At 38.7% G+C, this 19178-nt stretch overlaps 1 protein-coding gene across 8 annotated transcripts in view; it reads left to right on the forward strand.

Annotated features, from left to right (window-relative positions):
- Positions 1-8155, forward strand: part of RBMS3 (RNA binding motif single stranded interacting protein 3) — a 704594-nt gene extending 696439 nt beyond the window's left edge. For all 8 annotated transcript variants that reach the window (XM_064415140.1, XM_064415145.1, XM_064415174.1 and 5 more), the window contains one exon: positions 2002-8155. In XM_064415140.1, the coding sequence (XP_064271210.1) occupies positions 2002-2008 (7 nt within the window). In that variant the 3' untranslated portion in view covers positions 2009-8155. The remainder of the gene's footprint in view (positions 1-2001) is intronic.
- The last annotated feature ends 11023 nt before the right edge of the window (positions 8156-19178 follow it).

Here is a 19178-nt window from a genome sequence, read left to right on the forward strand (position 1 = left end):
GTTTTATAATTAAAATATAATTTTATTACTCTGCTTTCCAAAGGGCACATTTATTAATAACAAACATCATGCTAGATATAAAATGGTCATTGTCAACATGAGATGTAACAAAGTAATGAACATGACTGGACAATGATTTTGTCAGATATAGGCAAAGGAACAGGCAGACTATATAAATTTTTTTCATGGGAGCTGATCGGTCAGGAGAAAAGTTATAATGGTATATTTCCTTACATTTATTTTCTTTGCAACAATCATGAAATTGCAGGCAACGAAGGAGAGAAAATGTACTAAGAATGAACTGGGTGGTATAAGGACTCTGTACTCTCTTTGTAAGTAAAAATAAACCATGAAACTTGGAATTTAAGTTCCACTTTCTAATCAGCATACGTGTTCTTTTATTTAATATGCTGAATGCTGTATTTGAGGATCCCACCCACAGAGTTCAGAAATGGTAACTTCATGGCAAAAACCTGGCTACATATTGTGCAGATAAAAAGCCCTTGATTCTGAGCAGAGGAATCTACTTTATGAGGAAATCACCTTAATTATTTTAGACCCTATTCCCTTTCTTCCTTGTAAATATTTAATTTTGCACATAAAAGCATGAAGACTATGAAGTGGAGATCAATGGATATCCTTGACCCGAAAAAGCATGCTCTCTTACCTTTAAGTAAAACTCTGCTGGACAACATAGTCTGATTTTAAATGTTGAAAGAATTATGTTTTTCTGGAGCCTTTTGTAGGCAAACTTCATGGCAGGTTACATTAGAGGTCGAGTGCTGTGTTGGTGATATTGGACTTTCACACATATGACAGCATCTCGACGCATAGGGACAGTAAAATCTCAGGAGGTGAGCTTTCAATTTGAATAGTCCTACCAGAAATTATACATAGAAAACCTGAAGAAAATAGTTAATTGTTGCATACATGAATCTGTCCTTAACTTTCAAAATATTAATTTTCAGGTGTCATGCAATGAAAAAGCCCTTTGGCAAATTTAATATTTAAAATTGTAGTTCTGTTTACACTCCCAGACAAAAAGTTCTGTGACAGATGTTAGGTCATTGACATTCTTCACAATTTAACTCCTAATTTTAAAATTTGTTTTAAACTAGGCAAGGCAAATGCATTAATGTTTGCAAAAGGAAAGGTGCTGGATTTTCTTGTGTTGAACTTTGGTCAGGAAAATATTTTTTCCATGTAAGCTTTAAAGAGTCTGGGAAAAGCAACAGCTGACCCTTAAAGATAGCCCTAGATACAGAATAGAATTTTTATGTAGGTTCTGGGTCTCTCTTAAAGATCTCATACAGTCTTTTCAAATAAGCTAGATGTGACATATCTTTAAGTGACATGAAACATCAAAAACACAAATTGAGAGGTATTTTCTGTAGGAAAAAGATTGATAATTTTCCTTATTCTCTGTGCTAAATTTAGAAAGATATGACACTACATGATAAAAAAAAAATATTTTTTTCTAATGAATATTGCCTTGAAGGTTTCTGCTAAGTTAGCCTTAACTGGCTCATTAAGTAGACTGCTCCACAGTGTAATTGTTCTTGCCATCAGAAAATTTGTTCTTTCTAGCAGATTGGTTGTATTCTTTCATTGTAATTTTATCTTTCATTTTACTATTAATACCCAAAATAAATAGTGGCACTTATTATTATGAAAATATTCACCCTCCTACTGAATTACCTGTGAAAGCCTTGCACAGTGTTAAGCCATATATTAATCTCATTTCAGTGTAGTTAGACTGCCTATTAATGCCTAGCATTCAAAGAGTAAATTCATCTGCTTAGGATGTGTTAATGTCCCCAAAGTAGGAGTTCCCTATTTTTGCCTGACTATTTTCAGCTTAGTGGTGGTATCATATTTAAACAGCTGCAAAGTTAGTTTAGCTTGGATAACTTTTAAAGGGAAATGGGTGGAAAAAAGGAGAGGAGGCTATTTCAAAGTTGTTTTGAGTTAATGACAATTTTAATTCAATTGTTTTTACAGACAATAAACAGGACTGAAGAATGTCGGTCTGAAATCTTTGCCTTGAATGGAGAAACTTCACTGAACAAGAAGTTGGCTTCCAGTTTGCACAGGCGTCAAATGAATGCTTTTTTTTTTCTACCTTTCCCAACGAAAACAAAACAGTGTTTTTATGTGCTGTGCAAATGGTTCCGTCATGTAGTCTGACAATTTTATTTTTGCTATTTTTTTTTTCAACTAAAGGAAAAACCCAGAGGAAAATGCTGGGTTGACATTTCATCTGGACGAACATTTGAATTCAGAATTTACCTGGAGGTGTAGCTAGATTTTTTTTTTTTTAAACAGAAAAACTGATGATGTCAAGAGGGAGCAAGTTGCGATGAAAACCAATTGTCTTCCTCAAAAATTAAGCTACTCTTTTTCTCTCATTTTCTTTTTCTTCTTGTTTTAATCTAGAGTATTTTTTGGTTTTTTGTTTTTTGGTTTTTTTAAAAGAAATGTTTAGGTAAGGTTTATCTTGAATCTTAATTGCCTTAATTTTAAGGACGTCAAAGGCTCTCAAGGCAAGCTGTCAACGTCTTGTTAGAAAACCCGAGAATGAATTGAAACTGCTCACACCGGTGCTGGTGCAGAAGTTTAATAGACTGAGTTTTTGGGGTGAACAAAACATAAACTGTACAGTTTAAAAGAAAATGATTTTCTTCTTTTGAAGAAAAGTTGATGATAAAAGGAACTGTGGCAACTGAAAGGATTGGAAAAATGCTGGGACTTTTATGAACTTTGTCTTAAGTGTTGACAGAAAAAAATCTAGAAGGCTAAAGCATTTTACAGTAAAGTTATTGAATTGAGAAAAAAACTTGCTGCATTATAGAGAATGCAGGGTTTTTTTCTTGCAGAATGCAGATTTTTTTATTTACAAAGCGTGATCGCTAGCAAAAGCATTAGTGCTTTTTATCTGCAGTCTTTTTTATGAGCTTTAAGAAGTTTTTAGTCCGCTTTGCTTGTCACATTGCAAAAACCTAGCTTAAGAGCATTAAAAAAAACTTAAGTAGATAGGAGCTTATGGTCAAAAAAAGTGCAAAAAAAGCAATAGATAGAAGAAATTGTTGACAATTTCTGTAGTCTTTCCTAGTTGTGAACAAATGCAGCCTATGGATGGCCTATTTTATACCAAAGATGAAGTGACACCCTAACGCAGTCCAGAAGATAGAGGGTTTTTTTCTTTTTTTTTTATCTTTATTTGACCTACATGGCCGGACCAGTTCTTACTTTCTTGTTTGTTTAAACTATCTTCCACTGGTGTTTTACATACTGCATATGTTTATAGTGGAAATTTCAGAATAGTTGGTATCAGAAGCTGTCCAGGTTTTTGATGATATGCTTTGGAGAACATTCCAAAGCAAGGGGGATTGGGTTACCAACTAATCTGTCCAGGCAGGCTTTAATTTTGGGGAGTTTTTCTCTTTAATTACCTGATCTTTGGTATTTCTACTGAAACAACAGTCTTCCTTCTGAATTCTAACACACCAATTCATTCTTCACCTCAGTCTTTGTCATCGTCCAGCATGCATAGCCACCTTAATTGTGCATTTATTTCTCAGTGTTGCATTTGAGTTGCCAGGTAGATGTAAGAGAAAACAAACTTGATATTTGTTCTCATTCTACCTTTATCATACAAGAAGAAATTTTGAAAATTATGTCGTATTGTCATGCAGGCAGGAAGTTAAAAATTGTTCTTCTCTGCTATGATTTCTGTTGTCTTAATATGTTGGCTGACAATCACTAATTAGTATGATCAGGCAAAAAAAAAAACAAAAACAAAAACAAACCATTAAATTTAATCCACCAAAACCTGTTTTAGGAATGACAGTTATTTTCCATACAGAAATCTTGATTATGGCCCTTACTTCTTCCAAACAGACAAATGAAAAAGGTGAGAAGGAAGTCAAAAGATGATTTTTTTCCTTAAGGAGGCAGAAGTGAAGCAGCATTTCCATATATACATACATACACACATATCTATGTGTAAATATTAAACCAAACATTTTTAAACTTTCCTCCATCCAGAAGAGAGGGGAAGGCTCATCACATTTACTGTGGTGGATTAGACACAGGGTATCCATTAAAAATAAGAAAAATGAAAACATGTGTATTGGATCAATCTGATTCAGCTGCCCAATCTTAAAAAGAGGTCTGTGTTTCCCTAACCTGACTTTTTTTGGGGAAAAGAACACAATTATTTTTTTAAATTGATAAAACAAGATCGTATTTTTTAACATAATGGGAGGGGGGAGGGGGTTTCCCAAGTAAATGCTGCTAGGTATGCAACATAGAAAAGAGAGAAATGGGAGTTCACATGGTTCTTCACCAGAGGAAGAGGGCCTGATTTTCAGAAGTGATAAAACTTCTGCTTTCTCCAGAGTAGTTGTTGGTATTCAACACTTCTGAAAACCAGATGATGCCAAAGTAAAAAAACAACATCATCCACAATAAGTTGTTAATTCAGAAACAAACCCCAAACCTCTCTTTCTGTTTCATGTGCTGTCTCATTACTTGTTGCTTTTTGAGAGGGGCACTTGAATTTTGTCCTTGGATAAAGGTTCCCTCTTTCTTTAGAGGGCATATGAGGGAAAAAATCAATCTAGCCTTATTTTCTTCCTTTCTACACATACTCTCTTTCTGTCTCTCTCTGAATTATTTATACAAATGGAGATAACCCCAGGCACAAGTCAGTTAAATATGAAATAAAGACATTTGTTTCTGTGTTAGTTCTAATGTGACACACAAAAAGTCTCATTTACTATCAACAATGAGGCTACAAGGTAGCTACCATGTGGCTGATGAATATGCTGAGGTACCTTCTTGTTTCTATTCAGAACTCTGCTGCTTTATTTATACATTCAGAAACATTTTTCTTATTTTTTTCAGCAAAGTTAAACAATCTCAGTGTTTTTTATTAAGCCAGGCAGGCAACATGATATCACAGTGCCTGTCACTTTAAAGTGTTTCAAGTGCATTCTGTATTAGAATTGTTCCCTTTCTTTTCCATGCTATAATGTTCAATAGTGTTTGAAATCAAAAGAAACAAAGCAAAGAAGGAGAGGAAGAAGAAGAGGAAAGAAAATGGACCCCTTAAATACAATTCATCATCTTACTGATCCCAAAAAACCCCCAGTGAACTGGTACTTGAAATCTATGAATTGTAAACACTGTGAGCCTTGATTATAAACAGTCATAGATCATAAGGTAAGAAAAAAAGCTTATTTGGAACTTACAAAATGCTCAGAAAGTCATGACTCATTTCTAAAAGTTAAAAATGAGATAAAAGTGAACAGTGAAATAGCAGCACACTTGCTGCATGGGTGTTGTCACTTGGTGGCCTCTGAAATCTTAAACTGGTTTTCTTTATGTCTGTTCTGGCTAATATGGTTTTTTGAAGATTTATAGATGTGCTCTGTTTAGTTTCTGGTTTCCATTTTTTTTTTCTTTTTTAAGACCTGAATTTGTAAAGTCAATATCTTTGTCTGTCTTGCCAAATTAGCTTTAAATATCAGGAGAGTTCCTGAAAGATTGCAGAAGCAACTCTAGATGTCTAAGGCAATGGTGCCTGGCCCAGAGGTCTAGAAGTAATATCAAATCCATAAACTGAACTGCGTATGTACTTTCCATCACACCTGAATTCTTGTAAATAATCAAATCTGGATGTTCAGGTTTGGTAATTTTCTTTTTTACCTTAAAAGATAGATACAACAAAAGGGGTGTCAGAAAGCTATGAATTATGGCTAGAAAACTCTGAATACCTGGGCTTGTCAATTAACATTGAGGAAACAAAAAAAAAAAAAAAAAGACACAGTGGAACTGAAGAGAGTATTGTATTTGCAGGTGCTGACCCAAGTGTAGATCAGGGCACTGAAAAAAATCTCACTGTTCCCGCTGAGATTGCAGAGGGACTCTTCTTCCTATCTGGCTCTACTGCTGGTTTTGTAAGCACTTTTCACCTGTGACAGTCAGGCCTCAAGTTGTGAATGTCCTCTTATTGCCTTCTGGTGAAACAGACTCTTGAAATGTCCTTAGCCTGTGCTTACTTGTGTAGTTCTGTTTACCAAGAGACTGCCTTGGTTGTGTTGGTCAAGAAATCCACTGTAATGCAGAATGAGGCATATCTGAGAGCAATTGCATCACATTGTATCACCTTCTGCTATGGATGCATGCCCAAACATGGAAGATAAAGGCTGGTCATTAGAGAAGTGAGGGCTTAAACTTTCAACGGGCAATTGGACTGTAGCATTCAAATGGATTTTTACTCAAGTAAAAATCAAATGGAGGGTATTATTTATGTATGTATGTGTACCAAAACTCAGCAAATTTGAGGAAGCCTGCATTGTAATAAAGTTTATTTTTAATATGTCATAGTATTTGGATCTATATTATGTTGTTTATGGTACTGAAGATTGAGACTGATCCTAAATGTTTTAAAAAATTGCCATGCTTCATGGTTTTAAGCTTGATGGTGCTCCTCATGCCACTTCATTTTAATGCTGAGGTTGTCATGAGCAAAACAGGTTTAGGCAGACTCGCTTAACTCCACCTATAGGAAGAGTCATGCTAAAGAGTGGTAATGTGCTTAAAGTAATGAATCAATCCATTTTTAGTAATGAGACCAAATGTGGTAGTTGGAGATAGTAATGTTTGATACACGCGTGGTCAACATTTCCTTTCAAAACTTCATTTAACATGAAATTGGTCTGGATATAAAAGAAGTGCCCTAGGGTAGGGGATTTTCCTGGTCTTTCTGGGTAGCCCACACGAACCAAGAAAACAGTCACGGTGTGATGGAAATGCAAAACAGAAAACAACAAAACTGGTGACATTTGGTGCATTAGCCTTTTCTGTTTAATAACAATTGACTCTAGTAACGAGGATTCCTTTCATTTCTATTACACATACACAGTCCTGCACGCACACATTCTCAGAAGGAGGGCTGAGTGAGCAGCAGACTTCTCCTCCCCTTCAGTGGAGCAGATTTCTAGAATCTCAGCAAGCAGCAAAGATGCAGAGTAAGGAGAGTTATTTTCCTCTCAAAAAGAGCACCAACTTTTTCTATCTTGCTCCTGTCACCCAAATAGGCTAGAGCTCTGTATGTACCCCAGAAATTTATTCACCTTTGTGCCTCAAAGCAGGCAGAAGAGACCCTTTCTTCTCCCCTTTATTAACATGCTCTTTGTTAAAGTTGAACAGAAAATTATGAGAGTAAAGCTGTAAAAGAAATGAATCCCAGTGCTGGTTCAGGTTTCCATGATAAGGAAAAATTCTTGTGTTTATTGAAGTTGTTCAGTTCAACTGTTAATTCCCCAACAGTGACAGCTGAGTTCTTTCATCTTAATAAAAATGTGTAATGAAGTGGAAAATGTCAGCCCTTGACAGGTTCACAAATCCATTTTTCCTTGTAGGTCCAAAGCCTGCAAGGTATAAGCACCTTCCAAGATCTGGATCTGTTGTGTTTAAAAGAGTATCTGCCCAATGTTAATTTTCTGCCTTTAAGTGTCTTTCTCTTGGATAATAATTTTATGAATTTGGTGAAATTTACAGTCAGTTATATTTTTAAAAGCCCAAAAATACCGCCTAAAGAAGAGAACATGATGTTTATGTAATTGAAGTATTATTAAATATGATGTATTTCAGAGTGGAAGAAAATTCTACTATCTTTTTGAGGCAAAACAATTTTATGTAAAACCAGGAAGTGTACAGAATTCATTTAGGAATTTTTAATTGTTTTCCTTTTTAAAGGAGAATGAATAGATGATATCTGTAAGAAAAATCAAAGCAGCTTTGAAAGCAGATGAACTTCCTATCAAGAAAACATGCATCACAAAAATGGGTCAGAGGTTCTTTACAGCCCTTACAGACTTCACTGCAGCCAAAATGTGGAATACAGAACCTCTGTGATACATTAAATTATGAATCTTATTTATATGGGCATCTGTGTGCTGATGTCTCAGAATGTCTCTGAAAGATCTGTACTGCTATGATTTTTTTTTTATGTTTTCCATTTGTAACACAGTCCTAAATAGCTGCCATTTTCCCACTCCTGGGGCTTTCTGTAGATCAGTGGATGTTAGGTTTAAACTTCTGTTTTCTTTGATGAAGCTTTCAATAAAAAAATAAAGAAAGAAAAGAGCTGGGTGACTCTGTGTTCTTGTGGCACCTTTCTGGAGAGGCTCCTCGAGGCTGTGACTCTTGTGGCTGAGCACAGAGGGAGCTGAAAGGCTTTGCAGCAAAGTCTGCCTCCTCTGCATCTTCACCAGATGGAAGGGAGAAATCAGAGACAGGACAGCTCTGCTGCCCTGCCAGCAGCAGGGCCACCCACGTGCCAGGAGGTGAAATACAGGAGGAAGTGTTTCTCACAGCAGCACTGAATGTGCACCGCTGTTGGGTATCTGCTGTCCAGGCTCTGCACCTGCTAGAAGAACATTGCCTCTGCTTCTGAGGTTTATTTTAAAGAGTGACTTCAGGGCAAAAGTTGCCACGTGGAAGACAGAAAATCTTTATTTGTGGAATAAGTACAGCCTAAGCAGTGGTGGAGTGAGCCATACTTCATCTTGAAAGGAAAGTAGAAAGTAAATTGCCTCCTCAGCCATATCTCACAGGGAACAAGGTATTTGGTGCATTCCTGTGGCTGCTTCACTCAGCAGCCCTCTTGTTGCTGTGTGCATTTCTTCCCTCCAGGCAGTTTCTGTGGCAAAGGTGAGGATGGGGTGGATAGGTCCAGCTCCAGTCTCCTCCCCAGCCAAACAAAGTGGCTTTGTTCACAGGCTGGGAAGCACTGAGTGCTTTTTACCTACCAGGAGTGTGCCTGTCTCCTTCAGCCCTATACACGTTTTGTGGGATCACCTGCATACTTTCTTTTCACTTTGTTTTGCCCAATGAAATATGCGTCAATGAGCTTCTAATTCCCTTCAGCTTAATCAGGAAAGGTCAAAGAAATCCTTAGAGAAATAAGATGAGGAAGCAGGTGAGAGGGGTTTTTTCAAGGGCACCTGTGCTGAAATGTGCCTTGCTGCTGGCCATGATGATGGTAAGAAAAGGAGGAAGTCAGGAGGCTGAACTTGCAGCCTGCCTGGAACTCTGAGTGGTGGCTGAGGAGGTGTCTGAGATCAGCAGAAAGTGGGACACTGTGTTCCACTAACACAGATGGTGCAAAGGTGCTTTATAGCCTGATGTCAGGTTCGTCTTTGTCACTGCCAGGACTGCTCCATTTCCAAGACCATTCCACTTCAAGCTCTACTAAAATGAAATTGCTAGCAACTGTGGCATTCCTGGTTTTGGTTTTATTGTCTGTCAGTTGGCTCTCTGTGTGCATATGGAACCAGTCTAAGGGGGGTTTGCATCAGCTTCCACAGATGTTCAGGTAAGAAGGCTTCACCTTCTCATCCTCTTTTGACACTTTCAGTGTCAAAAAAAAAAAATTGGCAAATTATATCATTGTATCTGTCTTAGCCTTAGAATTAAAATAACAAGGACAAATGGGGCTTTGGAATGTGTCAGGTGTGTTTGTTCTAGAGGGCAAAAGCTGTTTTTGTCAGTAGTCTGCATCTGGAATGGATGACCATGACTTCCATGTGGAGAAAGCAATGTCCTTTGATTGTCACTCCTTGAGATTTCAAGTAGAGAAGGAGAGAAAACAAATCAGTAGCTGGTATAGCATAAATTTAGGACAATTCCACAATTAGCAGGTTTATATATATTTTAATATTTTGGATGGCCAGAGATTGCCCATTAAGGCCAAGGTGTCAGAATGCCAATAATGACCAGCAAACACAGAAGCAATGGGTCAGGAGCAGGCAGGACTGTGGCAGAAGTTACTGAAAGCACCAAGCAAGCCACAATGCAAACCTAGGTGTCTACCTGACTGTTGGCAAACTTGCTGTAGCCTTTGCCTGTGCCTGAGCTCCTTGCCCCATTTATGTCACTCTGATCTTCAGCAGAGCACCATGCACTGAGCAAAGGCCTCCATCTGGCTTAGGCAAGTACCAGCCATGGTGCTAATTAATGGCTAACAAAAGTGATCCTGAGGCTGCAGGCAACAGGGAGGATTTCTGCCAGGCAGATAACAAGCCTGCCTGGTGGGGAACATGCTGCCCAGCACGTCCAGACAGGAGGCTGCAGCTGCCCATTGCTGCACACAAGGCAAGCGTGGGATGTCTCCCATCTCTGCAGATGGGAGACAGGCAGGAGACAGCACATCCGTCCACTTAAGCCCTACCAGGGCCTGCCAGTTTGGGGAAATACATGCATGGTCATCAAGGTTTATTTACCAATGTTACAATGTTCCTGAAAAAATCCACTTTTTGGCAAGGTCCTGTGACCAAACCACTTCCTTCCTTTTCAAACTTTATAGGTACAGACCTCTGCCAAAGGTGTGCTCATTTTTAACAGATGCTTTGCACTGGTACCTCGCTGAACTTACTTGAAGAAGCACAAATTATAGCTAAATAATGTACTAGATATGTGCACTGCTTTAAATGGAGGAGTTGAAAGTCGATGCAGTTAAAATGATGCAGCTATTTTTAAAAGTTGAATGGGCTTATGTTTATAGTGTGACTAGCTGAGGCCCTAGGTTCTGCTGCATGGAAATGCTGCTGAAAAATAGAACTGTGTGAGAAAAAGATAGAAACCATTATTTACACCTATTATTTGATTTATTTCACCATTTTTTTACCAGTTACTACATTCTCTGTCTTTTGTGGAATTCAGCCATTGACACGCAGCCAACTGAAAATTGTGTAAGCTCCTTGAACATAATTCCTGTGGGATTGAGTTCCATGTTTTTCACTCAGAAATCATTTCCTCCTTATTAACAGTTGTGCTACTTCACACGACAGCTGACTAGGATGGTCTCTTCCTCAGGTAGAGCAACTTCTGCCTGGCGTTAATTTTGTATTAAATACTCCTTACTGGAGTCCAGGCTCCTCTGAGCTTTCCACACAATCATCTTGTTTTTTCCTACTTAGTCTTGGTGACATGCAAAGTGGCACTGCCACCACTGAGTCTCTTTTTAGTACAGAGGAAGGGGCAGAAGCAAAGTAGATACATCTCCTTGGCTGATACCAAGACCCAGCAATCCTTAGCTGAAGAAAAGAACAACCACTGCACAGAAAACTGAGTAAGTCACCAGGAGAAGTGAAGAGCTGACCCAGTGCTTCCTTTCTCCATTTGTGCTGCAAGTTCCAGGTTCTCCTCTTAGCAAGCACTCTGACAGCCTGGCTCTCTTGCTGTAAAGGTGAGCCTTTGAGAGGCCCAGAAAGCTATCCAAAAAAAACCAAAAAACCAAGAAACAAAAAACAAAACAAAACAAACAAACAAAAAAAAAACCACCCAAAAAAACCCACAAACAAACCCCTCCCCCCCCCCAAAAAAAAGCCAAAAGAAGGAAAACCCACCCGGTTTTGCAATGTTTCGCCCCTGTTCTTCAGTTGTGACCCTTCAGTACTATGTCCCATGCATGCTTCCAAATGAGCAAGTAAATATTTATTATAGTAATACACAGCGGCCTCAGTCTCCACCAGGTGCCATGCAAACACAGAAAAAAGACATGTTTGCTAGGTTTATGAGGGAGGGAAAAATGATCTGCCCAATCTATTCAGTGATTCAGATTTCTGCTAGACCCTCTGACACAGCTGAGTTCAGTGGGATTTGGTGTTTCTTGTTACTTTTCACAGCAATAGCTGGCTATAACACAGAGTTCAAGGACTGCTTTCCAAAATCCGTTTCCCTTTTCACATACTGATTGTGCTGTGAGGGCTTTGGGATATAAACAGCTGTTTGCAGATGCTGATTTTTGAAGAATATCCAATTCTTTTTTTTTTTCTCCAGAAGAAAAAAATGTGCAAAAGAAACATCTACTACTGCTTAGAAAAATAGAGTTACCCAGTAGTTCCAGTGCCACTAAAATCATCTTGAGGTGCATGATTCACCCCTGTGCAGACCTGTATGGCAAGGATGAAATATTTCTTCAATCCAAAAAGACAGCCAGACTGACCTTTACAAGGTACTAAAGCTTTGAGCGTGCTCTGAGTAGTGATGAGTGTTGTCTGTGGCAATGACTGAGACAGGATGCTCACAGCAGGGTTGTTTCTACCACGCAAGGGAACTGGTTTGTCTTTGTAGAAGAGCACCTCACCTGAACATAACTTTAATGTCTTGTGCAGTGAGCTGGACATAAAATTGGCCCTTCTTTTGTCTTTTGCACTGGAGACGGTGCTTGTGTTAGAAGTGTTTTCTGAAAATGACAATTTTTCCTTGCTTTCCCTTTGAAAATTATCCTTTCCATGCTCACAGCGTGCTGTGAACTGTGTCTGTACTTCTAGTGAGGGTGATGCCTTGTCAAGGCTGACCTAGAACAGAGGCTGGGCAAAGTTAAACAATAAAGTAGAGAGGCCTCAATGGATGCACCTTGGGCAGTCCAAGAGCCCAGCCAGGGCTACACCCAAGATGAACCAAAATGGTCACAAAATAAACAACCGGTCACAAGGTTGTTTTATAAGTTCTGGTCCATTTGCATATTGGAGTTAAATGTCCAATTATAGCTTTATTTTAGGTTATGAAGTCCCATCCTTCTTTTTTCTCTCTTCAGTCCACATTGTTTATGTTGTTGGGCCTGAAATTTGGGTCAGTTATCATTGGTCCCAAGCTAGAAAAGGAATTGTTTTGTCTACCTACTCTGTGAAGAGAGCTTACCATCCCTTAACATGAAGCTCAGAACTACACACTAAAGCAGTACAGAGTCTGAAAAGTTAAAACCGAAGGCATCAAGGACTCTGTCCCTGCAGGGAGGCATGAGAGGCCCCTAGACAATGAAGGTTTTCTTTCACATCAAGGGCTTCCCTGGACTGCAGAAAATAGACCATTTGCCAGTCCTGCTTGTGTGAATTATGTTTATTACTGTAATATGTCTCAGCTCTTGCAGCCAGCTCCTCTTGACAGGAAGTCCTGAGAACAAGTCCTCCATGTCTCCTCTCCACCAAAAAAAAAAAAAAAAAAAAGTGTCAGAAACTTCCTCCAGCTGTGGAGACCCATGATCAGGGAATTGCAACAGCAAAATCCTCTGCTCTTTGGCTAAATTATATAAATTATAGTTGGTTTTATTAGAACTTCCTGCTTCTCCCAATCCACTTTAAACTCATTTATCTCTCACTTTCCTATGACACATCCTGTCTGAAATGCAGAGTGTAACTTTCTGAGGTGATTTCTATTACTTGCCTACACAACACCAAAGAGAAACCTTCAAAAAGTATAGCTTCAACAAGCTGTAACTACTCTGGATTCTCTGCTGAGAATTCTTCCATTATTTTTTCCCAAAGCATATAAATTTTATTAACCTTGGAAAGAATTCTCATTAAATAGTGGGGACTTGAGCATCAAAGCTCACTGTGGTAATGTGGACTGTTTACATGAGAGAAGCAGTTTGTCTGTTGTGTAGGAGTATTAAATGTTCTAGATCATTGGGCAAAAATGTGCAAAACTAAACAAACTTCCCAAAGAGAAGAGGTAGGAAAGAATCTTCCCTAGGTTTGGCAGGCTAGTAAGTCTCTATCTTATTTTTCCTCTCCTTTGGAGGCTGCTACAAAGGTTTACAAATGTGACCATGAGCTGCCCTGGTGAGTGAATTAACAAATAATTCTGATTAATTCTGTGCACAGATTAAAGGGAAAGAACTGAAGCAGCATGGATGGCTGAGGTGCACACAGGCTGTGAAGGAACAAGGACACTTGAATGTTAAGTAGCAAGACATCAGCATCTGGCCCAGAAAATTGTCTCCTCCTCACCGTGGTGCAAGCAAGCTTTCACTTTATTGGTAAAAGGGGCTCAGAAACACAGGATGAAAAATTTTATAGCAGGATTACTTTTTCCAGTAGTGATATCTACAATCATGCAAAATAAATTATATTAAAAAAAAAACCAACAAAACAAAACAAAAAAACCCAAAAAAACCCAAAAAAACCCCAAAAAAACAAAAACAAAAAAAAAACCAAAAAAACACACAAGCCCTGGTCACTTTCCATTTCTAGTTCCCTGTTGCATGCCCCAACCCCAGCACACACAGAGAGACATCATTTAATCAGCACAGATGTGCCTGCCAACAGACCTTACCAGAAGAGCAGGGAGAGACACTGACTATTTCAGACTTATTTCATTATTTCAAAAAAAGTTACAGAAGATTCACACTTGTGTGGTAAGTTTTTTTGCAGACTAAGGTGCTGACCAGAGTCAAGAAAGATGTCTGCTTTCCATCCTTTGCAAAGTTCTGCTTTCCTCTGCCCTTTCATGAAGTGCCTTTTAGGAAAGGCATTGTGCTGTGCATATGAATGTATCTGCCTGTGTATGGACAGATCCAGGATAATTTTACGTGATAAAATTACATGGTGCATTATACTCAGCCTTGTTTAACCCAAAACCCATCCTCAGAACTCAAATGAAAGAGCAAGCTGCAGAGCTGACAACCTGTTTCTTTCTTCCTACAACAATTTCAGTAGTAAATCTGCTTGGTAGCAAGGCACACAAGCAAAACGTGCTTGTCCATTTGATCCACACCAGTGCCCACTTGGGCTTTTGCCACCCTCACTTTTAGTGGCTGCAGATGCCACTAAACAACTCATCTGTGCCACAGACACAGCAGAGATGTATTCTGTAGAGACTAAAAAGCATGGAAGTCCATGCCTCTAGACAGCAAAAATTATCTGCGCAGAGGTCAGAGAAAGACCTAAGCAGGGGAATCTTTTCAACCGTAATGAGCAACAAAAAACCCCTCTCAGTGCTCTCCCATAGCTTTACTTAAGATGCCTTCAATCCTTCTTTTCATGCAATAGAATTCATTACTGCCTCTGTCTGCACTGTCTCCACTTTCTGCAGCACTGTCTCCACTTCCCACCCAGTGCAGATCTATTCAAAATATTTGGTGTTCCTGTAAGTATCGAGCACTCAAAATGCAGAATGCCAGTAACAGCTGAGTGCGTGCTCACAGAGCTTCGTCCAACACGATTCCACCATGGCAGCTGGCTGCTCTAGTAAAACTCTCGGGGGCCTCATGAAATTACTGACATGAAAGTAGCGTTTGGAGCAAGAAACGGAACTCATTTTTCAATTGACATTAAAGAGGAAATCATTTTAGTGTCAGTTGATACTGCCCAGACACATTTTCAGTAATTAAGGCTCAGAAAAAGCAGTGGAAATACCTATGAGGTGTTCTGAGAATGAAGCCAGAGGCAGCGTGTGAGAGGTGCCAGCTGCAGGAGTCCCTGCGCTGAACATGACATGAAATGGGAAACCTTATGGAATATGACCATGGAGAGAACCAGAGCAGCCCAGAAGAATCAAGCATGAAAGGAGCCTAAATTGTGCTTTTGAGCACGGTATGACAACAACAAAGACATAGGAGATTTCAGAACTGTGATGCACGTGGTCATGTAAGGTATTCTTGTGACATTGAGATAAGGAGGAAAAACAAATCCTGTCTATCCCCTCTTTCTTCAGCTTTGAAATATATGTGAACCCATTCCTTCCCTACAAGTTGCCAATACAACATCCATATGTCACTTGGTTTCCCCTTTTTGTACTCTTTCACTATGCTAGATTTCACTTCTACATCCAAATACAAACTTTGGAGGTTTTTACAAGAGTTTAGGTCTTACTTTTTCCATATTATTTCTTTTTTAAATCAGAATCACTTCAGAGATACATTCTATTATGCACAAAAACAGGTGATATTCCTACCATTTTAAGACCAAAAACCACTGAAAGTAAGCTTGACCCACAGTATGAGAATACTTTCTTTTAATGTGGAACCCAACCCCTGATGGACTTTTCTGCTGTATCTCTCTGATAGCTCTTCAGGCCCCAGGTGAAATTACTTTGGCTTCCCTGTGTTGGCCCAAAGCAGTGGTGGATATCTAAACAAGGCAGATACCACCAAATCTCAGGGTGTTAATTTTTGGCTGTTGATTACCTAAATAATTTGCAAATTACCAGAAACTATCAGCCCCTACTTTCCACTCACTTTTGTGTCACTACCTATGCACAGAGTTTATTGTTGAGTGAAGATGTGCAGCAGCACCCCGGAGAAAAGAGCACCTTGAGACCACAGGGAATAATGTTCATGTTGAACCTGCAAAGAAATCACTGGGGCTGAAAAGGGGGTCTCTTTCCTGCTCCCCAAAATTGTGACACCATCCCATTACTGTCAATTTCTTCAGTCAGACATCAGTTTGGGTGTGTGCTTATAAACAAATTGTCTTCAAATGACTTTTTCAAGGTTTTATGAGGAAATGAATCAACTCCCTTGTTAAATTCAAATTATTTTTTGTGTTCTGCTTTTCTTGTATCTACTAAGAGCCCAGTCTGCCTCCCATCTCAGAGAAAAGACAACATTCCAACACCTACAAAGGGAGAATATCATGTTCACCGTTTGGTTATATGTTTGTTTATCTGTTAATATTTGCTTTTTATGAATCTTAGCTATTTTCCTGCTGTAACTCTTTATAGCAGAACACATTGCTCTCTTACTTATTCTGGACAGATCCTGTATAAATTTATGGTTCTGCATCAATAATAAGAGTCATTAATCATAGTAACAATGCACATCACAGGGTTGTCCAGGCATTCACCATTGAACTTGCTGAACTGTTCTACAAATGAAACCTTCCCCTTCTCAGTAACTATATCTGAGCTTACACAGGAACCAAGAAATTTTGGTAGAAAAACTGAGAGAAAAAAAGATCATTTTCTCCCAATGGATTTGTTGAATGATGGTGGTGAGGAAGAACCTCAGCTACAGAAAGGCAGAAAGGAGGTTTATAGTTATTGGGAAATGTTTCACTTCTGTAGAAAATAGAAATTTGTTTTTTAACAACTCATCTTTATAACTTATGGATAAATATTTTGTTTTTAAAATTGTGTGAAATTTGTTCCCCAAAACAGCCATTTCTTTAGTTTAGTTTCTGATCTTCCAACAACCACATTAGCCAATAAGTACAACTTCTCTATATTCATTGTTTATTTACATATAGGAAAGAAACAGCAGGAGAAAAGTAATCTAGCAGATTAGAGCAATGGACAGTAAATCCAATTCTACACCAAGTAAAGTCAATACAAATTATTCTGCTGAGTTCACTGGATACAAGAAGGAGCCTGTGATTCAGACATTATAATATAAGCAGTGAGAAACAAAAGAACAGAAGACTAAAAAGCAAGAATTGCAGAAATAAGGCAATGGCTGAAACAGGAGTCATATATTTTAACTCTTCTTTTTTGAGTGAGCTTTAAGAACACATTTTGACTATGCTGAGTTTTGAAGGTCAAGGTATATATTTAATTTGGCAGCTATAAAGATGGTTCAACCACAACTCGAGTCCTGAAATCTTATCCATGATTTTTCTCCGTCTTTATCAATAAAGACTGCCAGTGGATTAGGATGCTATCTCAGCAGGGATGGGATTTTTATTTAGTCATATCACCTCTCTTCCCCACTGCATTTCCATCCATTTTTTGAGAGGGTTTGATGGCTGTCAGAGAGGTGAATGGAGCCTTAAGAGAGCCTGAGAACTAAGTGGAGAAGTGATATACAGCCACTGAATGGGCAAAGGATAAAGGGAGCCTGGGGAAAGAAACTGAAGGAAGAAGTGTAGGGGGCTCACTTGCCTCAGCGGCAGAAACTAATCACAGCTGGTATATAGATATGTATTTGTGGTTGCTCAGCTATGTACTTAAAGTCTCTGCTCTCCAAGGTATTTTCTTTATGAGACACAGAACATTTAACAAACTCTCCAGCCTTTTAAGAATCAACCCTGATCATTTTTTAATTCACTGATTCATTTCAGGATCTTAATCTGAAAAAAAGGAAAGCTGACATTTGTCAGCTATGTTTTATTATTTAAAGGTACTTTATAAGAATATGAACATGATGTAGTGTCACCACCCTTACTGACGAACATTACAACTATTTTTTCTTTCTCTACAAAACTGGTTTTGCTGCATGTATTTCTGCCATGGAAGCCTTAACAATGTTATGCCTATCCCTAGTCCTCAGTGTAATTGTGAGTACACAGTTAGAAGTACATTATAACTTGTTATAAAAGAGCATTCCCAAATGACCAAATTTTGCATAACCTAGTGAAGAATTAGACCTTACTCATATTGGGCAGGCTCACTCAGGCCTTGATCTGTTCTGATGTGAGTGCTCTCCTTGAAGATAAAGTATTTCTCTAAAAGTGTAACCATTCATTTTTTTTTTTCTTCAAAACAAAACCAAAAAAAAAAATTTTATAAAACAAACCCAGATCCTTCATATAAAACATGACTGCCTTCCTCGGCCTGTATTGCAAACATCAGTCCAAGAAATCTTTAAAACAAATTATTGTTCTTATTGCCTAGAAGTTATGGTATGTAATTTGATCCCAAGAACTGCATCTACTGATAGAAATTGAGACAACTCATGGCAGGTAAAGTTGACAGGGCATCAGGGGTAAAAAACCCCAAACCTTGTATTCATGTAAGTATTTGCTCACTGTTAAAGGTTCTCTATGAGATGCAGAGGTTGAAGAAGTCAAAGATGTTTGCTGTTCCATTAAGTCTATAAGCTAACTCAGAATCGGGAGAGGAGACAGCTAAAAATGTGAGGGAGTATTTCTCTTTTTCCATTACCCATTCAAGCTTTTTGTGGTTTTAAATGCTCATCAATGGTTGCTGATCCATATCAATGAGTGGGACAGTCGGAGACAGCCAAGGTAAGAAGCTTTAGGTGTTGAGGCAGACTGGAACTGATTGTGTTTTGACGAGCACTGTGGCTTCCAGTGATCATGTGATCAGACCTTCCTTCTTTTTTGGTTTCATTCTTTCCTTCCTTATTTTAAGGCTACTCGTACTTTTATTTTTCTGGCAGTAGGGCCGCTGCTGACTTCTTTCCACCAGATGGCACCACAGACTGTGAGCCATAGCCACGATCTATACGTCTGCGTGTATACATATTTGTATAAATGTATGTGCATATGAGCGCAGCCACAGACATGTATTTGCTGGTGAAAACACACGAGCACTAGACACCTAAAAACCTCACTTTTCTTGCCTCTTGTCCTACCACACAAGGCAGAAGGAGGATCAAGACCAACCAACATCATGCATGGAGACCCTGCCAGAAATAATGCTTC

This window comes from Passer domesticus, chromosome 1 (genome assembly GCF_036417665.1).
Source record: "Passer domesticus isolate bPasDom1 chromosome 1, bPasDom1.hap1, whole genome shotgun sequence".
NCBI classification, from domain to species: Eukaryota; Metazoa; Chordata; class Aves; order Passeriformes; family Passeridae; genus Passer; species Passer domesticus.